The sequence below is a fragment of the Cyprinodon variegatus genome, unplaced genomic scaffold (assembly GCF_000732505.1).
Source record: "Cyprinodon variegatus isolate N-32 unplaced genomic scaffold, C_variegatus-1.0 Scaffold509, whole genome shotgun sequence".
Taxonomy (NCBI): domain Eukaryota; kingdom Metazoa; phylum Chordata; class Actinopteri; order Cyprinodontiformes; family Cyprinodontidae; genus Cyprinodon; species Cyprinodon variegatus.
Window position 1 is genome coordinate 430,261 of NW_015150962.1, and position 27,705 is coordinate 457,965.

Genomic DNA, 27,705 nt, shown 5'->3' on the forward strand with positions numbered 1-27,705 from the left:
AAATTAACAATAACTTTTAAACCTGCCAATGGAAAACATATGATTGCATATTCTGGTACTATTTTCTACCAAAAACTCTGTCAGCCTCTCCAAACGTCAGTGGAAAATCCCTTGTGGCTTCAGAGAGCTCTGACTAGGGAGTCCCAGCGCTGTCACTCGCTGGTGTGCAGAGGCCTGCTGCTCCAAACAATAACTGCATATTTTAGTAGAAACATAATCCTGATGAACTGGCTGCATAATGTTGTTTTGAGATGGACATTCTTGCTTACAAACATATTAAGCCTATTTTTTCCAATGCCTCAAAATAAATAAAGCCAAGCTGCAGATAAACAACCAGAGCAAAGAGCATCCAGAGCATTAGCGTCAAAGCATCTTGACCAGCATGTATCCAGCGTCCAAGTTTAAACCTTTTCGACCTCTAAAACGTGTTTGGTGTGAACGCACCAAAATAATTTCAGTTTATGGCATGAAGAAGAGCTTTTGAGCTTTTAACCTCAGACATATAACATGTTAGATTTGGAAATATTATCCTATGGAGGGGAAACTGTTATTGTTATACTAGTTATGTTGATCACTTACATAGGAGACAAAAAACGTAAAGTTTTTACAAGTACTATTTCACTTCTATTAAGCGATGTTGACTTGAACTTGTTCTCTCTGTTCAAATATTAAAACCCCATGGAGCAAAATGAACAACAAAAATATTTGAACTGGTTTCAGACATTATTATGTCAAATAGAAACGAAATCAGCTGAAATCACTATGAGCAGCAAGAGCTAGAGATTAGAAGACGGTTACAAACTAAAATATAAACATTACAGAAAATGGTTTGATGCTTGTTCTGGGGATTTGCTAAGGGCAGGAGCCATTAACTGAAGAATACCACTATACACTGGAAACTGGTAATCACCAGCTCATTTTACAGCACCCCACTAAGAGCCTGCTGGTAAATGAGATGGACATGACACAAGAGTTGTAGTGATCATAGACGGAGGCAATAAAATGCGACTTACACTAGAAGACAGGTTTGGTGGGGGGTACGTTTCTTTGATAAACTGTCTGAATCACATACAGCATTCTTGCTTCAAGCCACACTCCATTCACTCCGGGTTGGTAGGCCAGGATTATGTTTTATGAGAAAGAAGGTACTGTAATGTTTGAAGGCTGATGATAAAAAAAGGTTTAGGAAGCAATTTTATATAAATGTAATAGCATAAAGAGTGACCCTCTTGGTAGATTATCCTTTACAATTTTATTTGCCTCAAACTGCGGCAACACATGTAATTAAACAAAAAGTTTAACAGATAAAAAGGTAGACGGATGAAAAGTGGGTAGAGTAAATGCCAGGGACTAGACAGGCACATCTAGACCAGCAAAGCTTACAGTAATCAGTTCTACGTTTTAAGGAAAAGCAGATTTGACCATTGCCTTCTGTGACCTACTTCAAAGATACAATAACAGCAGGCTTGCACTACATAAGCAATTGCATTGTTTTTCATATTTGTTTTTATTTATTTATTAAGGATTACCGAATCATTTTAAAGGGTCTCAGATTTACATTACACAAAGGATACACAGGCCATTTTTAGCTTCAACCCCCCCAAAAAAAAGACTATTAGAACCAAGAGCAAGCTCACACCAAGGTTGTCCTGATGCAGGGGCTGTATATAGGCGGATCTTTTGATTTTTTGAAGAACTCGGAAACAATGAAGCTCAGAAGTAATACGTTTTGACCTGCATTAGACTTACACTCTACTAGTCAGTCCTATCTGAGACCCAGTCTTGCACTTCTACCCAAATATTTTAGAGATGCAGGTATAGAGCAGATTAATTTGTGCAACGGCGTTCTTTACTTGATCAATAATGGTAACATCAAATGTCCATTTTTATAAAGTAAGTCAGTGGTGAGCACAGCTAAATAAAAACTCTTTATTTACCCTTGTGTCAGTGCAATATTTATCCAGGACGCATGATTAGTTAATCAGCTAATTTGCACACGCCCAACAGGAAATCTTCCAACAGGGTATTTTTCGGTTTCATTTTTTGTATTGTTGTAATCACATGATTCAAAGAGTTAGACACCAAGGAATCAGATAGCAACGGCGCAATCATATATTGATCTGCATAATGATTTTGGCAATACATCTTTACTAGACTGCTCTAAACATGTACTTGGAGAGTCAATGCATCAGAGAGCACAGTGACAGCATAAGCAAAATAATGTCCAATCAATGAGTCTTATACACAAATATCTACAAAAATATAATCATTTTCCCAATAGTTTCTGGTGACTATTATTCCTTAACAGAATTATCATATTGTCATGGAAAATAAGTATTTTGTACGGGCATGTAGAAAGGCCTCACATAAACATATCATCAGAATGATTGACAATTAGGAGGACCACTTATTAAAAACATTTTTTTGACTAAGGTGCATTTAATTTATTTAGTGCATTTAGTGATCTGTTAGCAGGGCCAGCGAGCTGACTTTCAAAGGGTGTTACGCACGCAAAAGTCTTAACTAGGAAATATGAACAAGTACACACACATACGCGTGCATGTAGCACTATCCATATGGGTAATTTGCCTTGCTTCTTCTTTACATTTCCCGTCTATTTGAATGAGTTAACCCAGACCCTCACTCTAGGTCTAAGCACTACAAATACATAACTAACCCTGAACCTAACCTAAACTTAATTCACACCTTAGTTGTTAACCTAACACCCAACCCAAGAGAACTTGTCCTCATTGAGACCTGTCATTGGTCCCCACAACATAGCATATCTGAGAAATTGTCCCCACAAAATAACTAACACACAGCCACATAAACATACAGTACAGTCTAGCTAAGTCTAATATTTCTCTTTCTCACATATTTTACTGTCAGGTCACCCTGACATAATCTGATATCATGAACACAAAGTTTTCCTCTAAAGAAATTCCCGGGTATCTGTTAAATAAAGGTTATCATACAAATTCAGGCCAATTTTTTTTCTTTTTTTTTCTCTCAGGCGCCTTTTATGCCACCAAGCTCTTCCACTTGAGCTCTGGTAAGCCTATGGTTTATGTCAGTACTGGCAGCAGTGGATTTAAACCTTAACATTGACACCTATATAGAGTTATTGTGGAAAACCCACATGTAGGGGGTAAATTCTTGGCATTTGAAAAGGTGTGGATTAAATTCCAGCTTCCCCCAACCACATGTTCCCCTGGTTACAGCATTTAACCCAAAAATGTCCACCAATCCGTGTATAGGAGTATAAATGTGCTGAAGTTTGTGAATTTGGCTGTAGTATAAAGCAGTGTGAATTGTCTTTATTACAAGAAAATATTAAAATAAAGCCTTATATCAGGACATAATAAATAGCCAAATACGTTCACAGTTAAAAAAATGCCTTAAACATTAGTACTGTTGAACAAAACCTCACACCCTGAACATTAGCTGGGGATTTATATCAGGTCCTGATTGGGTACTAATGGTCATTACCATTCTATTCTCTATATTTCCCTACAAGCCCTCATTTTTACTGCAGGAAGACTCTCATAGATTAACTAACTCTTTAAATTAATACTGTATAAAATAATATAGTATGTGTGAAGAAGTCTGCAATGCAGCAGTACTAAATTAGTCTGGGTCAATGCACTTGACTTTTGTCTGTCTCTAAAAGTCAGACCTGGAGTGACTCTTGAGAGAAGAATGATAATGATTATTATTATATGATGGTTCATGACTAACATAGCTGTCAATGCAAATGTTACCTGAAGTATTTTTATTTATCAACCCCTGGAATAAATCCCCCCCCACCCCAAGAAAAAAATAAATAAATCATAGTGATCCCTTTTTTGCCATTGTGATAAATGTTTACATTTATCTTAAAAGGAAAGTATTAAATAAGTAATAAAAAAAAAATATTTCGGGGGGGAAAAAATGGTGCGATTCAGTATAACTATGTTGACTAACACTAAAATTACAGGGAGAATTTGTTTTTTACACTAAAACACATAAAGAAAATGTATGTTCTCACATCACATTTCTTACATGTTTTGAAGTACCAAAGAAACAGGATAATAAATCATTCCCACTCCAAACCCCCGTGGTGTGTGCATATTTTGCACTAATGATCTCTTCCCCATTAATCAATCTCCAAAATCGTCTGTGGGTGTAAAGCCGGGTTACTACCAATTTTGACCTTGAAAGAAAAAGGCTACAAACAGATAACTGCTTTCATAAATCTGAGTTAATGGGTCGGCGACATCACATCCAGTCATGCTCTCATCACCCATTTCAATTAATAGCCCTAACAACAGCTGTCACACATTTCTCTCTGATGCACAAATCTATACTTACCCGTTCCAATTCATCAGTGTTCTCCATAGCTTCTGGCTCCAACATAAATGCTCTATAAATTGAATGGTAAAAACTCACAAAAGAGCGTGGAAAGTAACGACTAGATGACTATAAATGAGAGCAAAAACAAGAAAATACAGTCAAGTTGTTGCATCATTGGGAGGCATACTGAACCCAGCTACCATATGCACATAAAACCTGAGCACTAGAGTCAACAACGTGTCCAAGAGGTTTTGTGTGGTTGTCAAGGAGACACTGAGCTGCACATTGATCCTCGAGGCTTACTGATCAAAAAGGAGCTGGCTTCTGATAAGCATATTATATCACACACAGGTATTGCTACAGTAATGACTACAACATAAACAAACACTCACGCTCTTATCTAGATTTCAACAATGATGAAGCCAAATGACTGTAATATACATAAAAAAAAAAAAAAAATTGGAAATGTCTCAGTTTTGTCCTTTCATAGATACATAAGGTTAATGTTATCAAACTGTTGCTGTCTTCACTGGGGAAAAAAATCTACTGCAGGTCTCACAGACACATTTACAATAAAAAAGATCCAAGGATGAAATAGTTGGAAATAGCCGCCCCGCCTCTCTGAATTCCTTTTTTTAGGGTCAGTTAAGATAAAATATATATATTTACTAAAAGTTATAAAAGGTAGTTCAGCAGTAATGTCAGTGATAATTTATTATCAAACACTGAGATTCATTAAAAAATTACCAAGAAATCCACACTAAAGATGAGTGCTGTTTGAAGAGTTTTGTTATTGTTAGTTCTAGATCTCTGGATTATTTGCTCATTGAAAGATTAATACTTTAGACAACCATGCAACATTGTGAAATTTTGGTAAATTTGGAATATTTATTTTGGAGTTAACTGCACAAAGTTAAATTTCATCTGTGATTTTATAGAGAAAGCATGTTCAATATTGAGACAGAAAAAGGAGAGTTTTTCATGTTAATAAACATAATTATTATGCCTTTTATAATAATTTATCTAAAATTTCAAGCTAGATATCGATAATTGATAGTATCGATATCCATTTTCAAATTTTAGTATTGTGTCAAACCTTCACGTTCTTTAAATTTTAAAGCTGACATGTACAAGGATTACTATTTTTTAAAAGGCTCATGGAAGGTTAGATGATGATGCCATTGCTTTTTAAATGAATGTTAGACTAATTCACATCTAGGATAAATGAAGGCCCACCTGTAGATTTATCTCAAATATCCTCCTTCCTTTTGTGAGATCATGGGGAAAAGAAATCTGAGATATCAATAAAAGATTTGTGGACTTCAAATCTTCTGCATCGTTAGAACACGACATGTTTATCTGTATAAAAAGTAGGCTTGTCCCGATCCGATCCACGTATCGGATCGGGCCGCCGATATTGGCAAAAAAATGCATATCGGCAAAGCATGTAAAATGCCGATCCAGACTGCCGATCCAGTTTAAAAAAAAAAAATCCGGCCCATATTTTCCAGTTTCGCCGATTGAAACGATCCATTCCACTATTTTGCGCCAGTGTTCCCCTGTTTTGCGTTTTTATTAAAACTTACAGTAATACTTGCACCTTTAACCGTTTACAGTTTTACTGCTCACTGTGCAATTTCAGATTGCTATTCATAATTTTGTCCAGTTTGTGTTTATCTCTTAATAAACAGGTAAGTTTGTTGTTACCAATCGTTGTGTTTTATTCAATCACACCTAATTTAGCTTGCTAGATGCTATCAAGAGTACTAAAACCCTTTTCAACATGAGTCTTACAACTAAGGCTAAATACTTTAACTTAAAACTTAAATACATGCTCGGATAGGCTGGTATCGGCCAGTATCGGTATCGGATTGGAAGTCCAAAAACAATATCGGTATCGGATCGGAAGTGCAAAAACCTGGATTGGGACATCTCTAATAAAAAGATTTTAAAAAACTGTCTGTAACTCTCTGTACTGTGCTATTTTTTACTGTTTTTTTTTAAATATTATTTTTACCGTTGAAGACCAAGCTTCATGTCATATTTTTAAGCATTTTTATTTAAGTATTTATTCATCATTATTTTTTATACTATATCATATGTTTAGTTTTGTCTCCTATGCTGCTCAAACCTATTGCACATGGTGGGATTAATTAAAATGGTTTAAATCTAAATCTAAATAAATGATATGTGGAAACAAAAGCACAAAAAGTGACTTTTTGGTGCAATAAAATCTATTATCTAACTTATTAACTCTATTCGTCATAAGCTCTAGTCTATATTTTTAAGCTTCAGCAAAAACTGGAGTTCCTGAAGTAAAATTAAACCATTTTTTATCTAATACATGAATTTGGGGGAAAGAGTAACTTTTACCTAGATTTCATTGTACTATTTAAATGTTTAATAGCAGTTTGTACATAAACCTAAAAATACTACATAAACTTTACTCTAAAAATTTAGCATTTTGAAATGCAGCCATGGCACATGCGCCCTGTAGCTCATAGCAGGACTGATTCTGCTAGGCGTTACAGGATCACACAGAGAGCAAGAGGTAGTCCTGGCGACAGTCATTTTGGCAGGGTGCAACAGTACTGCAAAAGCCCGCTCGCTGCTCATGGGACTGATATATGCCCTGAACTTGGCATACCCTCCCACTTTGCAAAACTTTTCCTGGAGTTGGATGGAGTTAAACTGTCCCCAAAATTAGACAACCTGAAGATGAAGTTGCTTTCCTAAATGCATTCATGACTTTGTCATCTTAGGGTAGGAAAATGTGGCATCATAGGCCAAGAATTAGCAGTGGTTTCCAGTTAATCTTCGTGGAAGGTTGCCTGTCATTAATGTTTTTTGTTTTTGTTTTGTTTTTTGCCAAATAAAGTTTATGTTATTTCGCAAAAACTAACAGATAACTTTATTGAAATATCTAGAAAAATGTTATTCTTCATTGAGAATTGTTACACAGTTTAAGCTGTTAATTTTTAAATGCGTTGATTTTGTTTAATAAATGTTGTAATTGCATTCTTTAAAGACCACTAGTTTGGACGACTGGTTTAAATGTTGAAATTGCAGTGTTTCAGCGTGTAGGTTTGTACAATTTTTATTGCATATTTGAGTAGTGACTATATTACCAGGTCTGTGTTGAATGTGGTGTATGTGAAATAATGTGTATTTGCTGTTAACAAGTCATACAAACCTTATCTTTTCAGCACAAATTCTAATGCAGTACAACACAATGCACTTTTAATATTAATGGTATTTTTGTACATGCTTTTTTCATTTAAATAGAGGCGTACATAATCTTTACACCACTGCTCAAAGTTTGAGTGGCTGTTTCTGTCCTGACCCTCACCTAGAAGTCGTAAACGGTTGGAGTAAAGGCTTGTAAATTTTTTATTGCATATTTGATTCCAGTTAGAGGGCTGCTCAGTGGAGCAGTGAGTAGCACTGTTGACTTGCAGCAAGATGGTTCCAAGTTCGATTCCTGGCCTGGGGTCTTTCTGCATGGAGTTTGCATGTTCTCCCTATGCCTGCATTCTCTCTAAGTACTCCGGCTTCCTCCTACAATCCGTTAATTGGCTTCTCTAAATTCTCCTTAGGTGTGCGTGAATGGTTGTTTGTCTCTGTGTTGCCTTAAAATATTGAGTAGAATTCTGTCTGTGCTTATGAAAAACAAATACACTATTCAAATTGTTTAATTGTTTAATTAATCTAACTTAATACTTGGATGTTAGTACTGTAAATGTTACTCAATATCTTCATGTTTTATGGAAAGTAAAATTCACTTGATACTGGCAAGTAAGTGTTACTTGATATTCCAGAATTACATTTTACCTAAATCATTTGCGTGTACTTACAATAAATTTTTTATGTAAATCTAACGAGTTGTTTTTTTCAGTGCAGGTAAAATATAATATTCATATACACGTTGGAACTGAGAGACTAAGAGGAACCTCTAATTATTTAAGGCATTCTGCAAATTGCAATTGCAAATGCAAATTGCCTTGGCAATCCTAACTGAGCCGAAACAGGAAAAATGTAATTGGACCTAGTACCAGACAGTAGGACTGAAAACACTGCTTCTATCTTGTAAAGTTTGTGCAAGTAATTATTACACAATTTAGATCCATGTTAATAACTGCTTCCTCAAAACACATGCTTTTCAAATACACTACACAAATAAAGATGTAATATAGCTAATTGTTTAAGCAACAAATATTGGAGTTGAGCATTAATACAGGCAAGGGTGACTCACACAATACTGGTGCATATAACAGTGGTTTCAATTTCAAGGAAACGTTTAAACACTCAGCAGGGAATTCAATGCTGGCCTTCAAAAAGTAAAAACTACTCATTGGTGGAAAAGCCTTTACTACCTGTACGACTCTTTCTGCTGCCATTCTAACTGCATTGCACCATAATTAATACATTATAAAGGTTGACATAATCAATCATTCAATGCTGCTGAGATTGCAGAGTACCTTACTGCCCCTAAAACATCTGCAAAGCTCAGACTATGAGAAAAGTTAGCAGTTCACACTGTTCACACTTTGCACCATTACTCTTTTTATGGCTTTTATTTATTTTTTTAATTACATTTTTGCTGTTTGGTATTTCAGATAAGTGCTTTGTTTTTATTTTGTTGTTTTCAAATATGCAATGTTAATAGGCACTCAACAGTGCTTACTATTTTTAAGGTTTGTAGGGAGGGTAATTAAAGATGTTGCACAACTTGACATATCACCAGTCCGAACATAGATGGGTATTAATGAGTGAATCAAATCATAACTTGTAAATGACACAGATAAAATCTATCAAAGCAAGAAAATACCATGACTTTTATTACCCTTGCAAACCTTTCATGAGGCTGCATTGACAGCAAGAGGATCAAGAGAAAAGAACAATTGTTTAATGCCAAAAAAGTTGTGCAACAGATGCAAAAAATAATGAAATTCTAGCAGGAGAGCTGACAGGATGTTGTAGCTCATATTCAAAGGATATGATTGGTATATGACAACAGCTGCTTCACTCAGTGTGTGCTACAGGCGCACCTTAGGATAGGGTCCTAATCTGAAAAGTTGTTAGCCTGCTGTGTCCCCTGCTGAGGTCTGATAAGGCTGTTCAGCAGACATGTAACAAAAATAACCTTTAGAGAGGAAAGTTTTATTATCTACTATAACCAAAATATTATAACATGTTTGAGACAGTGTTGATGATGCAGTGATGGTTCTAAACTTCTAGAACAAATTGAACAAGGGGACCAGGATGAGGCCAGTGGGGTTTTTTTTTCATGGGGGCAAAGAATAAAAAAAGAAAAGAAAAAGAAAAACAGGTAAGGAGTTTACTGTTTATTATAACAAGTGAGCCACAGAGCGATGTAATACCAGTGAATATCATACCAAAACTAAGATACAATACTAATTGTACATTACATCCTTGTTATAAGTGAGGAAATATCTTGCTACAACTCTATCTGCTCAATAATCTTAAAAACAAAAAATCATACAAGCTTGCTAAGAAAATAATAATTAATAAAAACTCCAAGACAGGTTTCCTTATAGCACAAAATAGTTACTTTCATTTCAGGATGTTTGTTTGAGCAGAGTTAAAGCTCTATAGCACAGCTAAAAAGTATGTCAACCCGAAAACAAAGTGAAATAATTTGTTCAACATCCCATAAAGGATGGAGACACATAGCAAAGGCAGACTGTTAAATCAAACGAGTGAAAAGAGACTTAAAGAAAGCACTAAATGCACTTTCCACTTGATTTCTAAAAGTCCCCATCTATTATTCTGTGTCAGTATACTTAATTGCACACAGAGCATCTCTCTTGTTAGTAAGAAAACACATTTTCAAAGCTTCTCTATTGTTTAAACCTGGAATTATTTTCAGGTCAAGTGTAGACTGGCTTGGAAATGACTAAATGTTTGATATTATAATTAGATAACCTTAAAAATCATAATAATAACATTTCCAGCTGAAATTGGAACAGGAAAAGTAAGGCTGGACAATATGGCCAAAAGTTATATCACAATATATTTCTCAATTCCCATTGATAAGAGACAATTCTGATATCAATAAAAACTAAATGGAAGTCTCCAAAAGATTTCCAAGAGGTGCCGGAAAAGATGCCCTTTGTAAGGTGCCCTCTCCCCATAACATTTTATAAATGATTAAACTTAAAATAAAAAAATCTATCTTTATTTGGAGCAACAAACTCAACAAATGAAATGCAAATTCAACTATATAAATATCTCTCCACTCTTGGATTCTCCTCTTTCAATCTCTGTTTCAGTTTAGGCCTGAAAGACTGTGTCCCCAAATCATAATAATAAATTAGAAAAACAACTAACTACTAGCTCTGAAAATGCAAAATGAAGTTCACCAGTCAATTCTGAAACCTAACTTTTAATAAACCATATTAATACTGCAGCGAGCTCTTTACAGGTCTTTAGTTTTTATAACATTGTGTGAAGATGTCTCCCCCTCTCTAAATGCTACAAGCAAACAAAACAAATCCTATCCATATTTTACACTTAATTCATGTTAACAACACTGGTAATTTTTCCTTGCATTAACCAAACTTTTAACACAGATGAGTTCACTTAAAACTAAATTAATCAATTCACACGTCACATAATGTTTCAGGATGGCAGGGACAAGCTTATGCTCTCATCTGTTGCTTAGTCTTAGGACTGTGCTCAGCTCTTGTACTCTGACTTTAAGCTGCAGCTTGCTAATGCTTATAAACTTCATGCTTACTAAAATGGTCTACATATCATTCATCAAATACTAAAACCCGAGATATTGGTGGAGAGGGCTTATACCCGGTACAGGGAATCCAAAATGGGAAAATTTTAACTTTATCACGGTCACTAATTCAGTGATTAAATTTAGAGGTAATTGAAAGTTTACATGAGCTCCTAGTAAAGAAAATTATAAAATTATAAATTCACACTAGTGATTCAAATAATACAAAACTGAAAAAGTAATAATAAAGCAAAAATAATTGAATGATAATCCATCCATCCATCCATCCATCCATCCATCCATCCATCCATCCATCCATCCATCCATCCATCCATCCATCCATCCATCCATCCATTTTCGTCCTATTATCTGGGGCCAGGTCGCGGAGGCAGCAGTCTAAGCAAAGATGCCCAGACTTCCCGATCCACACACACTTCCTCCAGCTGCTCTGGGGGGACCCCGAGGCGACACCAGGCCAGCTCAGAGACATTGTCCCTCCAGCGTGTCCTGGGCCTTCCACGAGGCCTCCTCCCAATGGGACATGCCTGGAACATCTCCCAAGGCAGGTGACAAGGAGGAATCCGAAACAGATGCCCAAACCTCCTCACATGGCTCCTTTTGACATGGAGGAGCAACAATTCCGAGCTCCTCCTACTGTAGGTAACTGAGCCCCTCCCCCTGCCCAGCTACCCTGCGAAGGAAACTCATTTCGGCTGCTTGATAATGATAATTTAAAAAAGAAAAATATCCATTTAAAATTATGGTTTCATAAAATAATAGAAAAATAAATAAAACTGTCCCAGACCAATTAAAATACAATTGCTCTTGAACAGCAAACCACTGTACCTGTCAACGGGCACAGAACTCTAACTGAACATTATAGAAAACACCTGACTTCAGTTATTGCCTTAAAGTGTTGCTCTACAGAATTGGGACACTAATAGAGCCCACTAGTGGTCCATTGCACTTCAGTTTTCACTTTATGATTGCAGCATCATGGTTTTGTTTGCAGCATGTTGTGTGTGGTTGCAGCGTTTTACTGTTGCATTTGTGTTTTTGTGTTTGCATGTTTTGGATTTTACATTGTATGAAAGTTTGCAGCTCATTTTGGCGTTTGCTGCATGTTTTCTCCTGTTTCTCCTGCAGCTTGTTTCTTTTTTTGTTTGCAGCATTTTTTGTTTCCTTTTGTTTTTAATGCTCATGTGTTTTGGTAGCTAGGACAGAAAACTACCCTCACACTCTGTTTATTTCAAACAATCAATCTACCTATTTATACATTTTTTTGGACCCAGACTGTAGAGACTAAAAATACATTTGTAATTCCTAGTATCAGTAATAATAGGGACATGTACTTGTCCATCAACTTCCCAGCAATATCTGAATGCCTCTGCAGCTTTGCCTTCAGCTTCACCATACTGTATTCTAAATGCCTTTCGAGTCTTTTCCATTTTGAAAGCAAAATTTTTTTTTTTGCACTTTTTCAATCTGGATGTTGTTTTTTTTTTTTTTTTTTTTTTTTTTACAACTTTGCTGAGAGTTGTTGAAGATATTAGCCCCATTATTTAGTGGTTTCTTACATTTTACATCTTTTACCCCAGGCCACGTGGTGTTATTGTAAAAATACATAGAAGGGCTTTATTTACTTAACACACAAAAATAACAAATAATACTCCAGCAGGAAAAGGGTAATTTTTCACCAAAACATTGTATGCAACCGGCACATTCCACTGGCATAAACATTTAAAAAATCATATAATAAGACTAAAGCCCTTTAAAGTCAGACAGAGTTTGCCTTTTTTGACACAGCCCAATCTTAAATAAAACATATATTTTGTATAAAGGTAGCATATAATGGTCTAATCAGCCTTCTAGGGCATAGTTTATTTGCATGTCTGCATATTTTCATGCCATTTAAATTGTCATAAAAGGAGGCTAGAAACAGATGGGAAACATGAAAAACAAGGTAGTGGGCCATTTCCTTTTATGTAAAAGTGTTTTAATCAGTCAGTTAGACAACCTCATTTGGTCATCATAGATTCTTAATGATCAGAAGCATTTTAGAGACAGAATGTGTTGCTTGTTGTTATTGAATTTTAGAGTTTCTGAATAAATTCACAATATCGGTCGAGCTCTTCATTAGACTTTCTCATATCTTCAATAATTTGATAAAACACAACCTTGAAAGCAGCAAAAAAGGGTACCTTTGTAATAAATGCAGCCAATGAGATTTACGAAAACAGCAATGGGATTCTGTCTTTTAACTAGATAATGCAAATTTACTTTCCTTTGTGAGAGGAAATGAGTTTCTCAAGAGGTGCAGTTGGTGAAAGACCAGATAAGACAAAGTTACTATGGGAGTATCTGAATCGTCCATGACTCGATTAGCATTCTGATGAGCATAATACCATTTAAAAGAGAATGGTGTAATTCCAAGTGTGATACATTCAAATGACTGTGACTCATTGCGAGAGTGAAAATGCATATGGTATCAATATGAAGCAGCTGAATGATTTTAAAAACCCATTTCCTGAAACACATCATAACCATATTCTAAACAACTTGTATGTCTCAACTGAAAGTTATTTTTAGGTGATCTAAGACAATAGAACTTTATGTGACAATTGTACAGAGCACTTTAGAGGTGTGGTAGCGGCTCAAATCAAAGGTGTGCAACAAAAAAATCTGCAGCAATCATGTGATGCCATCATATCAATATGGACCAAAGCCTCAGAAATGTTTTGGCACCTTTTTAAACTACGCTGAGATGAATTTAGATGATTCCAAATGCAAATGTTGGCCCACCCAGAGGCTAGCATATTTTACCTAATAAAGTGTGCATTAAGTATAGGTGAAGCCGCAATAGAATGCAAAAAAAGTTGCAAAAAATTTGGTATTACATACAATAAAAACAATTATGTTAAAGTAAAATTTTACCAATCACAATATGTTTTCACCAAAAAAAAAAAAAAAGACAACAAGGAAATAAAGCCCACTAAGCAATGATGTGTTTAGCTGTTCCTCCTTGCTGGATATAGACATTAGCATCAAAGACGCGCGTTGTCTGGGTCAGAACGCATTCTTAAAGTGCATATTGACAGGTAACATGTGTCTTGCTGTACCATAATGACGGACGTAAAAAGCGGTGCTTGTAGGTAAAAGATGGCGAAAAAAGCTGTGCAATTTCGGAAAAACGGTTGCTTTTCGTGGGTGAATTTCAATCTTAATGTGATAATTGGATGCGAATAGTGGCATTCTTGGCTTGCCATACATGTCATATAAACAGCACACAGTCAGGGTTGCAGAACCAAAGGAGGCTTGGCTAACAAAGCAACAATTCATGAGATGTATGTTTTCTGCTTTATCTGAAGAATTTCTGTGTCATCCTTCTTCCAGGTGTCAAAATGCTTTGAAAAGTGCTTTGAAAAGTAAAATTTGGCATTTGCTATTCTAAGCAAGTTATTTCCACCAGCGGCTGATAAACATCTACCTCATAAGTGTACACCTGCTGGTGGCTTAGCCTCACACTTGTCCCACCGTCCTGTATCACACCTGGGCATGTTTAACAGGAGAATAAATTTTAGCGCCCAATCTATGTAAATCCCTTTTCTTATATCTAAAGTACATTATCAAAGTAAAAACTATAAAGGAGGTGAGAAATGTTTTTGCCTCCACCTAGTTTGTGTACTTTTAGTATTTTTGTGTTATAGTTCTTAGAAACCAGCTGCTCAGTGGTTCTTTATTTAGTTGTTGTTGTGTTCTACCTTTTCTCTATGCTGGCTGTTGCAAATAAACAGCAAGAAATTCCTCCGAATTCAATAAGCTGAAACAATCTGTTGCTTTCACTTGTGCAAGTCATATGTTTAAGCCTAAGGAGTCAAAAGAGAAAGTCTGGAAGAAAATTGGTTTGAGGGTGGCGTTTTTTTCTTAGATGACTAAAAGGTTTTCATAGATACCTTTTTGAAGAATCCAAAACAAGAAAAAAAGCTGAAAAAGTATTTTAAAGATTTTTCAAGGTGCTTAAAACGTCTAATATAACCGACAAGCAAGAACAGTGAATGACAAAAAGAATGATTGTGTTTATAATTAGTCACATATTTTCTCTCATGCTGTTTGCATGTTCTTTTCATGCTTTCCTGTGTGTGTATTTATGATGTTAACCGTAAGCAGAGAGTAGAATGTCATGGAAGGTTTACATTAGTCAGCAGAAGCAGTGGACCACATCATTAGTCACCCTGACACCCTCTTCTGGCCCCGGCTTTATTGATGAGACCAAGCTCAACAGCTAACCCTCTCTTAACACACAAACACAGACGCTGATCCTCCTCTAAAAGCAACAGGAGACTGATTCAGCAGCTCAGGTGGAGAGGCCAGTACTGTGGCTTGGTATGAGCTAGGAGCTGCCTCGTGTCCAGAAAATTAACATCCAGCAGAGCAGAAAATGTTCAATGTTCAACAATGTTTTTTTTGTCTGCAGTTGGAGTGCACAGCTGATTCAGAAACAAATATCTTTACAACAGATCTGGTCAGGTTGTGAATGGCAGGGCACGATCATAGGGTTCCAAGTGTGTCACAGCAATGAGCTCAAAGCTGTTTATGGCCTCAATGACTCTGACATTTAGCAGGATGCTGCAATTTATCAGGTTCTTAGTCTAACTTAAGCACACAGGCACACAGTGTCACATAAAAGATTACCATTAGGTCTAACAGTGCTGCAACACATAACTTTGTGTACGTTTTAAACTGATGCTATTTGTGTAGATGCGTTTGGGAAAAGAAAAATATTCCTTAAGACATTTATGATTAAATAAAATATAAAAGGAGGAGAAAACAAAACAAATCAATGCATTATAAATGCTCCAAATGTTCCTCCTGAAACACCCAATCAATAAGAATTTACTGTTTTGTAACAGGATACAGCAGCTACTTTCTGTTGATCAGCTTTAGTCCATATATGGCAAAATGTATGCTTTTAAAATCTGTTCATATAAATAAAGCACAGCTTCCCACAATAAAGCAAATATTAGATTATTTTAGAACAGACAGTACTCTTATGTCCCTCATTAATAGCTTTAACCTTAAGCCATTTCAAAATTCATCATGCGAGTTGATATCAAGTTAAGGAGGAGTGCTCTCTGTATGCAGAGTCACTGTTTCAGTTGATTCTAAGAGTGAGTTCTTGCTAACCACAGGGGGAGTTAGAGACAGCAGTAATAGCATAATCTGTTTCTTCATTGCCTCTTTTTTATTTTGTTCAGTAAGGCGTTTTCCACTTTTGCTTCTTTCCCGCATTTCTCAATGTTGCTTTTTTTCAGTGGGTTTTCAAAAGTTGAGCAGTGTCAAATTCATTACTGAAAGGAAATATCCGAAATGCTACTCTATCTTCAGGTGAATGGCAATAAAGAAAAAAAGGAACTGTCAAAGCTGAACTGCGAGCTGAAAAGTGCTCTTTCTCTGTAGTTAATATATAAAAAGTTCAGAAAAAACAGTGAAGACAACAGACCTTCCTTTTGCAGGCTTTGGGGCCACAGAATCAGATATTTCAACTTAGGCTGTAATCAAACATTTACCCACACAGCTAGAAATAGAAATGGATTCATTTCCAGAGTCATTCACACCATCTCATAAACAAGCATGCACATACACACAGCAAATCACAACCAGATAAAAGATGTGTGTGCTCTTACCCGAGCGTTGTCATAGTAACAATGGTGTACCAAAAGGAGGCTGGGATGCTGGTGAATTTGCTGGAGCTTGAACCCTTCTCTGCGTAGAACATGACAGTGGCAAAGATAATTATGGCCATGGTAAGGGAGAAGAGCAGGAAGCCCAGCTCCGAGGCACAGCTCTTCAGCGTGTAACCCAGGATGCGCAGGCCCTGAGAGTGACGGGAGAACTTAAAGATACGAAACACCCGGAAAACCCGCAGAGTCACGAAAGCCCCGCTCACGTCCTCATTGTCGGTCATCACCAGCCCAATGTAATATGGCAGGATGGCCACCACATCTATGATACTCATGACGGACCTCATGAAGCGGTAGCGGTTGGGGGCTGCAAACAGGCGCATCAGGTATTCCACGGTGAAGATCATCACACAGGCTGTGTCCATGCAGAAAAAGGCCACAGTGTAGCGCTCGCCACATGGCACTTCCTTCATGTTTGGCACCGAGCCACAGGGCACCGTCTCTACCACATTAGTGATGACAGAAACAGCAATAAAAAAACCAGTGACATAGTAAAAGACCAGAGCCATAGTTGAAGTGTGAGGGTTCTCAAAAGCCCGCCACATGGTCTCCCTGAACGTCATATTGGGCAGCTTGGCATCTTTGTTGTCCTCCTGATCGTCCATGAGACGTTCTGCATTCTCCCTCTTCCTGTCCTTGTACTCTTCATAGCAGCAATCCCCAATAATCTCTGGAACAATGCCAAAGAAGGCCAGCTCCTCATCATACGAGGAGATGCACTCATATCGTGGATAGTGGAGCTTACCAGTGCGGTAGAAGTTGAGCACACTGCGAAACACATCAGGATCACGGTCAAAGAAGTACTCCTTGGTGTCCTCATTGTAGAAGAACTCCTTTTCCGAGCTACCGAGCAGCGTGTCCGGATAGCGGTCCAGCGTGTTCCTCCAGGTCTGGTAACGGCGTCCGCTGACATTAAGGACAATGAGCTCATCCTGCCTCTTGTTCTTTTCGGTGGGGGCAACTGGCATGGGCAAGTTGGCCACAGGCATCCAGCCGATCGCCGCTGCCCGGGCAAACGGAAGCCATGCTGCTACTCCCGCTGCCATGATGGTTCTGGCTCGGGGGAGCAAAGGGGAACAGGTCAAGCACCTTCGCTACCAGCCTTACTTCAGCTTCTTCACCATCTAGCATAAAAAGAGGGAAGAAATTTGAGAGGTTGGGGATTATTTACTTCAAAGGGATATGTCAACTACACCAAAGATATGTGGAATTTCTATCTGTTATTAAAATAAAAAAAAACAGAAGCTTCAATGTAAAGAACATTGCAATCTAAATAAAGGAAGAAAAGCCAGCCTTTTTTTATTAGACAGCTGCTATAATGTATTCTTAATGGATAATCTTGCTGGATTACTAAAAGTATGATTAAAATATTGTTAATCATCAAATAAAAGAGAACTACATTGCTAGATATAGTTTTGTTTGGTAAAACTTGCTTAGCTATAGAGACACACTGCACCCTCAGAGAGCATTTTCTGCCTTGACTTCAAGGTTATCTTTCCTTACTGATTCCAGAGGAACTGCTGTGAGAGAGAACCTCCTCATGTCACAATTAACAGCAGGTAACTTAGAGGTCATAGAAGATAAATAGGAGAGCAAAATGCCTAAGTTGGTGAGGTTTTATCCTTTACATTGCTTTAAAACTTTGACTTTGTTAAAGGTTTTATTGGGGGAAGATGAAAAACCTGTTGAGTTCCAACTCAAACAGGGACTAAATAAATACATACAAAAAAAAAAAAAAAAAAAAAAGAGTGTGAGTATACCCACTTCTTCAGGCACCACTACACTACTGACAGCACCTATACATTACATTATCCAGGGCCTACTTAGCAGAACACAATTATTTCAATTCAATGTATTAACATTTTATAACATTAAAAGTAAACTGAGCATATCAGTTGTAGTACGTCCCTCTTTTCAGAGCAGCCGTGTAGCAATTGTGTACGTATTGGAGAACCTGTGGAATATTGGTCACTAAATGATCCTGCTGCATCTTGGGTGAACATATACAAAAAAAAAAGAGTAGGACAGGACTCGAGAACACCAAGATGCAGGATAAAAAAAGGTAATCTATGGCTCTGAGTTTGGCTCGTCCTTACCATGGAAGGTTAACAATGACTGGCAAACTGCTTCTCTTATGCTTAGTTGATTGGTGGATGGGATTCACCTGTGTGCAATCACACAGGTAAAGGAGGGGCAGCAAAGCCAGCCGCAATCTCAGACAACCAACCCACCCAAACAATCCCAAAACCTGACAGATAGGTCTGTTTAAAAGGACAAAATATATTTTTTAAATAATAAAAATCCTAATGTTGAAAAAATAAAATCATAATGCTAGTTCTATGAGATTAAAGTAATAAAAGTATGAAAATAAAGTCAAATTGTTAAAAAAATAAAGTAATAACACCAAATCTACCAGAAAGAACTGTAAAAAGATTAGTTTAAACTTGGGATATTACCTGAACAGTCATAAAACTTTGAGATTAAAGTCATAACTTTATGAGAATAAAGTTCTACTATTACAAGTTATTCATTTTTTTTATTAAGATTTGTGTATTTTAGTGTGTTTGTTTGTGTTTTACTGTATGTCATGTGTATATATTTGTATTCTGCATCAGTGTCTTCTGCCATTGCTTTCTTGTTTGTAAGTGTTTCAGGTTACCTCTTAGTTTATTACTTTTTCTCCTTCAGCTTTGTTGCTTTAATCCTACCACAGCTGTTCCAGATTTCCTGATAAGCTCATGTGGTTCCTTTTTTTTGTTCTCCACCAATCACGGGATAATTATTTGTCCTTTATTCTATTACAATGTCCATAGTTTACTTGTACTCCATAATCTGTTACCTGTTTAATCCCTATTAATTCTGTCACTTTTTTATTTTTATGAGTCAGTCTCCTTACTTGGGTCCTTCACTTCTACAAAAAGCATAACATAAGTGTGATTCCATTCCATTTAATGGAACTTAATAAATTGCAATTAACATCTAAAGAGCACTACATTGAAAAAGATAACCACAAACTGGTTTCATTAAAGGAAGGCAGTCAGCCACTAACACACANAAAAAAAAAAAAAAAAACTAGATGATCCATCTTTTACTTTCAAAATTAAGCAAACTAGCCGCTGATGCGCATTTAAATAAACCATTTTCATTTGGCAATGTTCATTTCAAACTACGCTGGAGAACCTGAAGGCGCAATGAACCAAAGAGACACAGAACAGGTTGGTAAAAACATCCTCTTTGCAGCTCAGTGTCGCCAGTCAGACTTCAAACTCCCCGATCCTAAATTCTCCATGAAGAGAAACACGTCCGTCTCCAAGAACAGTTAAGTTACAACCAGACAGCGTGTTTTTTTATTACCGTGTCCGAAAAAAATATGCCACATAAGAAGTTATTCAGCTAAAAAGAAAGACATTTCTACTAAGAAGGGGAGGAAAGTGGAAAAGTAGCATTGAGCGACGTACCGCAGCTGTTTTCTGTCAGTTTCCATGATGCAGGAGGAGAAATGATGAGCGCAGTCCGCTGAGAGGAGCGCGTTACCTTGGCTTTTAGGGATGACTAGTAGGAAGAGACTGAGGAGGAGGAGGAGGAGCGCTCTTCCTCTCTCTCCTCCTCCCTCTCTCTCCCTCTTTGCGCAGCGATGGTTTATGAACCCAACCGCAGTTGATTCAGGATTTTAGGAAATGCATCATGACCGGTTGATTTAAAGGTTTATTTGTTGTTGTTTTTTTTCTGCAGAAATAACGAACTAGAAGTATTGCATTTGTTCCTATAGATATGCAAATTCTGTTTTAATTAACTTTTCAACATTTTTGCATTTGTCTTAAGTGAAAGCACAGCACTTTAAATGTCTTTAGAACATCTATATAAACCGAGCAACATGAAAGAAAGAGAGTTCAACGTTCAGGAAGTCTCTCAAAGCAGTTCTTTTAATGAATAAAAGGGATTTATTCAATGGCATAACTATCGGGCTGCAGGGGCCCCACGTTATTGACACCTGGTTGGCCCACTACGCAATTGTGGACTAGGTCGTCTCTTTGCGGATGGTATGGTGAGATTACACTAGTTTTCACTAGATGCGTATGGCGGCAATGATCTGCATTGGATGGCGCACATGACGAAAAATAAATATTTATAAACATAAAACCGAAGCCAAGAGTAACGGGTAACGTTTGTTTTGAAAATGTAAGGAATAGAAAGTACTCAAGTGAAATGTGTGAAAAGTGTAATGAGTAGAAGTCAGAAGTAGGATGAATAATAAGTAATAGAGTGAAGTATAGATACCTAAAAAGTGTCCTTAAGTACAGTAACAAAGTATTTGTACTTTGTTACTTGACACTTCTGTTTTTAGGTCATAATGACCATTGTCACATTTGGATAAAAAAAAAAGGTTTTTAAAAAAAGTGCTGCAGGTAGCCTACTGGTGAACCAACAAAATTAAATACAAAAAGAAAAAGAAAATGTCTTAATATTTATTTACTTTAACATTATAGGTTTATGTATTACCTAGCCAAATTGAAACAGTTGTGTTAAAGTAACTTCATAAGATTAACTAAATGCAAGAAACAGCTACATAATGTTTTGTCCGTGAACATTATTTGAAAACATTGAAGCAGCATCTTAAGAAAAATTAAAGCTTAGCCAAAAATATATAGCAAAAATGTAATGTAGAAATCTGGTGTTTCTGTCTGTACATACACACACAAAAGACTCATACCCAAATACAAAATGAAAAACACTTATTACAAAGTTTCACTCCCTCACTCAAATCGTATTTGTACAAAACACTTTTATCTGTTCATGGTCAGACGTTCAATATAAAAAAAGTGCAGCACAACTTTGGAAAACTTTAACAGAGTCACCGTATGAATAGAAATACAGTATAAATAATTTTCAGCAAAAGAAGGTTTGATATGCATATTGGTATAACTGAGAGGAATGCTCAGTGTGATGATTATAAATTAAAGTTAGAAAATATACCTTTGTAACACATTTGAGCATTGCCATGTATCAGTCATTCCAACCAGCAAACTAAGGACACAGGTCCTCAGTCTTCAAAGCAAAGACTAGAAACTGGGAATGATTTGTCTCCTACAGTATGCCACAAATAGCCTATATTACCTGAAATACTTAACAAGAATGTATCAACAACTACATCAAACCTTTTTAACAAAAACTGGACTTTTCTATGATTATACGATGGTTAAAATTGGGGAAGGTTTAGGTCTGTTCAACATGCTTTAAAATTTTACACTATGAGGTTTTTATACAGTAGACGCCTGGTGTATAAGGTGTTTTGTTAAAATTCCTTTTACAGTGTGGGGGATTTACCTCCTCAATAACAGGTGCTTAAACAATGACTTTTTGTCTTAAAAAAAAAAAGAAAGAAAAAAAGAGTATTATGGGGAAGGTTTAAGTCTTTGTCTGTATTGATGTAACTTTAAGAACTTCTCACCACTCTCTTTTTTTTCTTGGAGGTCACCTGGTCAGGTGTTGCCATGGAAGCGCGGCCATGAGCAGTGCTGACAAGCAGCTGGTGTTTCCAATCAGCCTCATAAGGGAAATCCACACTGACTGAGAGGAAGGGGAGATTTTTTGGGTTTTGTTTGTATTTGGATTATTGCTTAGCTTCATTTTGTCCAAATTTAATTTAAATAGATTTTTATTTTGTTTTCCTCTAGAGGTTTAATTTAATTGATTGCTTCTCCAAATAGAAAATGTAGATGTTGTAAAGGTTTCCACTCCTTTTATTAGAGATGGCTTCTTCAATAAATATATAGCAAAAGTAACAAGCATCAGTGCATTTTTTTGCTGACTTTATCTGATGCACCAAAACAAATACTAAGTACACATGAATTGTAAATATCTTTCTTTGTGAAAATAAAAGAAATCTAAAAGTATTAGCTTCCAACACACTTTTCTCTGATACTCCTAAATTGACAGTGTAACTAGCTCCCTTCAGAAGTCGTACAATCAGTTAAAAAAATCTATTGTGTGTATTCTTATCTCAGCATAAATACAGCTGCTCCTTCGAGGCCTCGGGGGATATGTTAGGAAAGATTAGGAAACAAACAGTCTATAAAGATCAAGGGACACATCAGCCAATATGAAGGGACAAACAAGTTCGAAGATTTAAGACAGGGTTAAATTGTATAAACAATATCCTGGGCTTTGAGCGTCTAGCTAAGCAATGTCCAATCCATGGTCTGGAAATGGAAAAAAAAAAAAAAAACTCAGTGGGCTACACATTTAAACATACTAAGACATAGCCATCCACCTACCCTTACAGGGTAGGTAAGGAGGGCAGTATTCATAGAAACAGTCAAGAGGCCCATGGTAAAATCCAGAAGAGGTGCCGATCAGTTCAGACAGGTCACTCTGTTACAAGGACAGCTCTAATTTTTCAGAAAAAACCTACATATACAACCAGACTTAAAAGGGAGTTACTTAGTTTGAAGCACATTTGTGTTTCAGAATGACTCAGTCATAGTGCAAGCCTGACTATTTAGAAGACTGTACTGCGCCAGTACTTAATAAAATGGCATACATTCTTGTTTCATGTTATGGTCAGCTGGTCCAATGAAGTACTAAAAGACATAATTTTCAAGTAGAAATCAAGATGTTTTTACAAGGTTTTTACTTAGGAGATATATAAATACTCATACTTCTAGATTATGGATTCTACAACTTACTGACAAACAAATATTTATTTTTTTGGTTAATAAGTGTTCACTACTTTGAGTCAATACACGACAATCCCAATAAAGACGCAGATCTTTTTGACTCTTTTTTGCAATGTGCACAAAAGTGAAAAGTTGAATTGAAAAGATATGAATTATTTTGCAAGGCACTATAATCAAAGTTGAATTATGCACATGCATATACCCTTATTCATATTCAGATATAGTTGATATTAATTTCTTTCTCCCCACATTAAATTAGAGCCATGCAAAGCAATACGCAGCTCTAATTAAGTCAACAGGGATCATATCCTGCTGATACATAGTCTATCAGAATATCAATAGAGTAACAGCCCACATGCAGACTGTAACACATCTCGCTAAATCACTCTGCTCATATAAATTCAACATGAAAAAAAAAAAAAATCTTCTTCCCAAGCTTTATGTTCTATCATAAAGTCATCATATTATGTCTTATATACCCTTGTTTAAAAATGAAAAATTGCACATCATTGGAGCAGCATACATTCCCTTGCCCGCATAAACTTAGATGCACTTGTTTATGCTTCTACAGTCCTGTATAGGTATCCTCAGAGACAGCTTGTCCTCTTTTCTTTGGACTCAATCTGGTCTGTGCCCATAAACTGGCATCTTGGAAACAGAAAAAATGGCCAACATGACCCTTCCTTGTAAAAAATGAAATAAAACAGATTTCCTTATTAAACTCAGACTGGACCACAGAAGAAGAGGAACTGAGAACAAGAAATAGACATAGAATGATCAGTCCTCACAAATACGAGGTCAAAGACACATACAGGACAGAGACTGGCCTTTGCAAACAAATTACCTTTAAGAGGTTTCAATAACATAAATGTCACAGAATAACAAGTTGGGCTGTATTACATGGTCAACTGCCCTCAGTAATTTTCTGTCAACTCTAAGGTGACATTAAAATCATAAATACTATGTGTTTTAGCTGCCTAAAACTAGCTTGTTTAGTGGAAAATTCTACTGGGTCTTAAAAGGGAGAATCCTTATATTGTGGGAAAAAAGTATTCAACTATTCGATCCCAGTTAAATAAATGGAGATTTATGGGTTTCACTCAGTCAGCACTTTATTTTTATAACTTTGCAAAGAAAGAACAGTACATCATATGATCCTTATGACATGATAATCAGCCTTGTTCTGATCTAGAAAGAGTTTGTCTCCCTTACTTGTAATGAGGAAATAGCTGTAAAGGTGGTGTCAGAGTAAAAACAAACTACACACACTTTGGTTGGATGAATGGATGGAGGGGTTGGTCTTAGGAGCTCAGTGGATTAAAAGTAATACAATTGAAACATTTTCTACAATCAAACTGTCAAATAAACTGCAAGATATAAGGGACAGAAAAACAATAGCTTAGTCCCATAAAGCAGTAAATTATGTAGAATCAGAAAGCAGAATCAAAAGATGCCGAGATATATAATGTTCAAGTGTCCCCAGTTTTAAAAATCGTGTAGTGTCATCATTAAATCAAGTCATGAAGACCTTATTGGATTTCTATACAGCTTAAATTTGTGTTTCATATTGAAATGGATGCAATTTATGTTAATTTTTATGGATATGTTTTTATCATTGACATTGTTGATATCTATCACATACATGTAGTCTAATATATTTATTATTATGCATGCAGCTAATTTATTTAACCCTTGAGCTTCAAAAATGCCAAGTAAGAGAAGGTAAAAAAAAAGATGGGCATGCAATAAGTGGGTGTGTTGTATAGGATCTACAAAAATGATGCAAAAGATGTTGCCTGCTGAATGACACATAGAAATCACTTTGCACCTTGTCCAAAAATCAGCTATCCATGTTCAAATTAGTTAGAATGCGATTTTATTCCCACAAACATCTTTAAGATCACTCTGTTATTGTTTTGTTTTTGTTTTTGTTAGTTTTTTGCTACTGTCAATTTGGCACAATTGTTTGTAGTAAATAAATACATGAAATGAAACAAAAATAAAATGCATTTCAATTAATGGATAGCTGCTTAAAGTCTTTTATCACCAAACTCAATGCAAAGTCTGACATGAAATGATGTAAAGCTTGCTACAAGTGGACTCACAAGCAAAGAAAGACATGTTCTCTAGAGTAATGAATCACCATAATGTGTCTGGCAATCCAGTGGATGAGTCTAGATTTGGCAGTTGCCATGAGAACACAGCTTGCCTGTCAACTGTAAAGTTTGGTGGAGAAAGGAATTTATGGTGCAGCACTGTATGCCACTTATTTCCGAACAGTTTGTGTAAGACAGCAGGAAGTTTGCTGACACAGACTGTCTCTCTTTACAAGCAAGATTCCCTTTTAGGTGCTACTTTCAACCAGAACAAAGAGTAAATAAATAATGTTTATCATAATCTAACCTTTATTCAACATAGATCTACATTTATTGAGGGTTATTTTTTTCTACAGTGTTCTGAAGCTTTATTTTGCAAGGACAATCACCGCAAGTGAAACTTTCTCTAACAGATTCAAGTTCAAACTGTTTCGAAACCCTTTTCACACCAGAAATAATTGAATGATGATTCAGTCTGATATGAACAATGGCAAAGTATTTTTGTCAGACTGTTTTTCAGCTTATTGGTCCAATCTACAAAGTGTTGATTATGCTACCGCTGTGCTGTGTCTTGGCTTTCTCAAAGCAACTTATTATAAATGTTATTATTTAATAAAAAAGTGAAGTTATGAAAAGCAAGCAAATCAATTTGAAATGAAAGATTGTTAAACAAACTAAATTAATATTTGTCATACTGTTTTTCATAAAAATAGGTGCTTATTTGTGCAAGTAATCTATAGGTTTGTTAATAGCAAACCACCCTACCATGTCAAGTGACTACAAATACAGTTTTATGCATTTGTACATAAAAAACAAGCACAAACTTTTGTAGGAAGGTACGCGTCCCAATGAGACCATAATTCGTGTTACTCAACCATTGGCTGCAAATGCAAGCATTGCAGTGAACAGTATATATTTATATATATATATATATATGATGATATTTCCTTACTGATCTGTTGTCCTGACTCCCCCTTGCCGCAGCATGTTAGTTGTACCTCGTCAATTTCTAGCTGTGAAAGGAGCTGCCGTTTGCAGATGTTGGAACACTGTGTTAGTAGTTGTTTCTTTGTCAATGGTTGTTGGAGCTGCCATAATTCCCATAGTCTGTGCATGTAACCTCTCTCACTGGGGACGCTTGTATAGTAGCATTTCATCAGTACCAAGTTTTCTGCTCTAGTCCATCTATGTCTTGTTCCAGTAGCCAATTTGTCATCAAGTTGCCCTGGTTCCCTAGCAAATGACGCGGACCTTGTTAACCCGGGCGAGGTATGGCTCTTGTATTTGCGGTTTCACTCATGCCTGAGGTAGGCCACTAAGCACAAAGGACCTTGCCTAAGGTCACCTGTGCCGGAGTCGTCGGTGTTACCTACCGAGCTATCCAGCACATAACAGCGGGGTGTAAGGTGCAGGCGGGAAGTGCATACATGGAACGCCACAACCAGGTAGCTGTCATAGTGTACAAGAACATCTCCCATGAGTATGGGCTGAAAGTCCCAAGGTCAAAATGGAAGACACCTCCTAAGGTAGTTGAGAATGACCGAGCTAAGATCCTATGGGACTTCAAGATCCAGACTGACAAACAGGTGANTATATATATATATATATATATATATATATATATATATATATATATATATATATATATATATATATATATGAATAAAATAATAAATGCTTTGAGTGTGACAGCAAACTTTCCTCCTTTTCGCTTCTCATTATGGTGTTTTGATGTTTCTGCACACACTTGATTGGATGAGTCACTTTAGTCTAATACACATATAAACAAAGATATACTGTGCTGCCTTTTTAGTAAAATACACATTCCCTAGTAAGCTCGCATGATTCATTTAAAAGGTTTTGTTATGACATTTTCCTGATTTAATATAAATGTTTTTTTTTTGCTGACTAGAGATCAATTATTCATGAATTGCCATTTACCGTTTACCTAATCCCCATTAGGTGTCTACAATCTTCCTTTGGGGATTAACTCGGTGACTGTGATTGAGTTTATCCTGGGTTTGCCAAATACTGATTTGACAGCCGTTCTGTCTAATGTTCTGCAAGGCAGATAATGGCAACAGGGGAAGTTGAAGATGATCTCTTGGCCA

General features: G+C 36.4%; 1 protein-coding gene across 1 annotated transcript in view; it reads right to left on the reverse strand.

Moving 5' to 3' along the window:
• Positions 1-20,366, reverse strand: part of LOC107094839 (potassium voltage-gated channel subfamily D member 3-like) — a 133,696-nt gene extending 113,330 nt beyond the window's left edge. The window contains exons 1-2 of the mRNA XM_015390701.1: positions 20,280-20,366; positions 16,765-17,945 (exon numbers count right to left, since the gene is read on the reverse strand). Of these exons, the coding sequence (XP_015246187.1) occupies positions 16,765-17,867 (1,103 nt within the window). The 5' untranslated portion in view covers positions 17,868-17,945; positions 20,280-20,366. The remainder of the gene's footprint in view (positions 1-16,764; positions 17,946-20,279) is intronic.
• Positions 20,367-27,705: the final 7,339 nt, after the last annotated feature.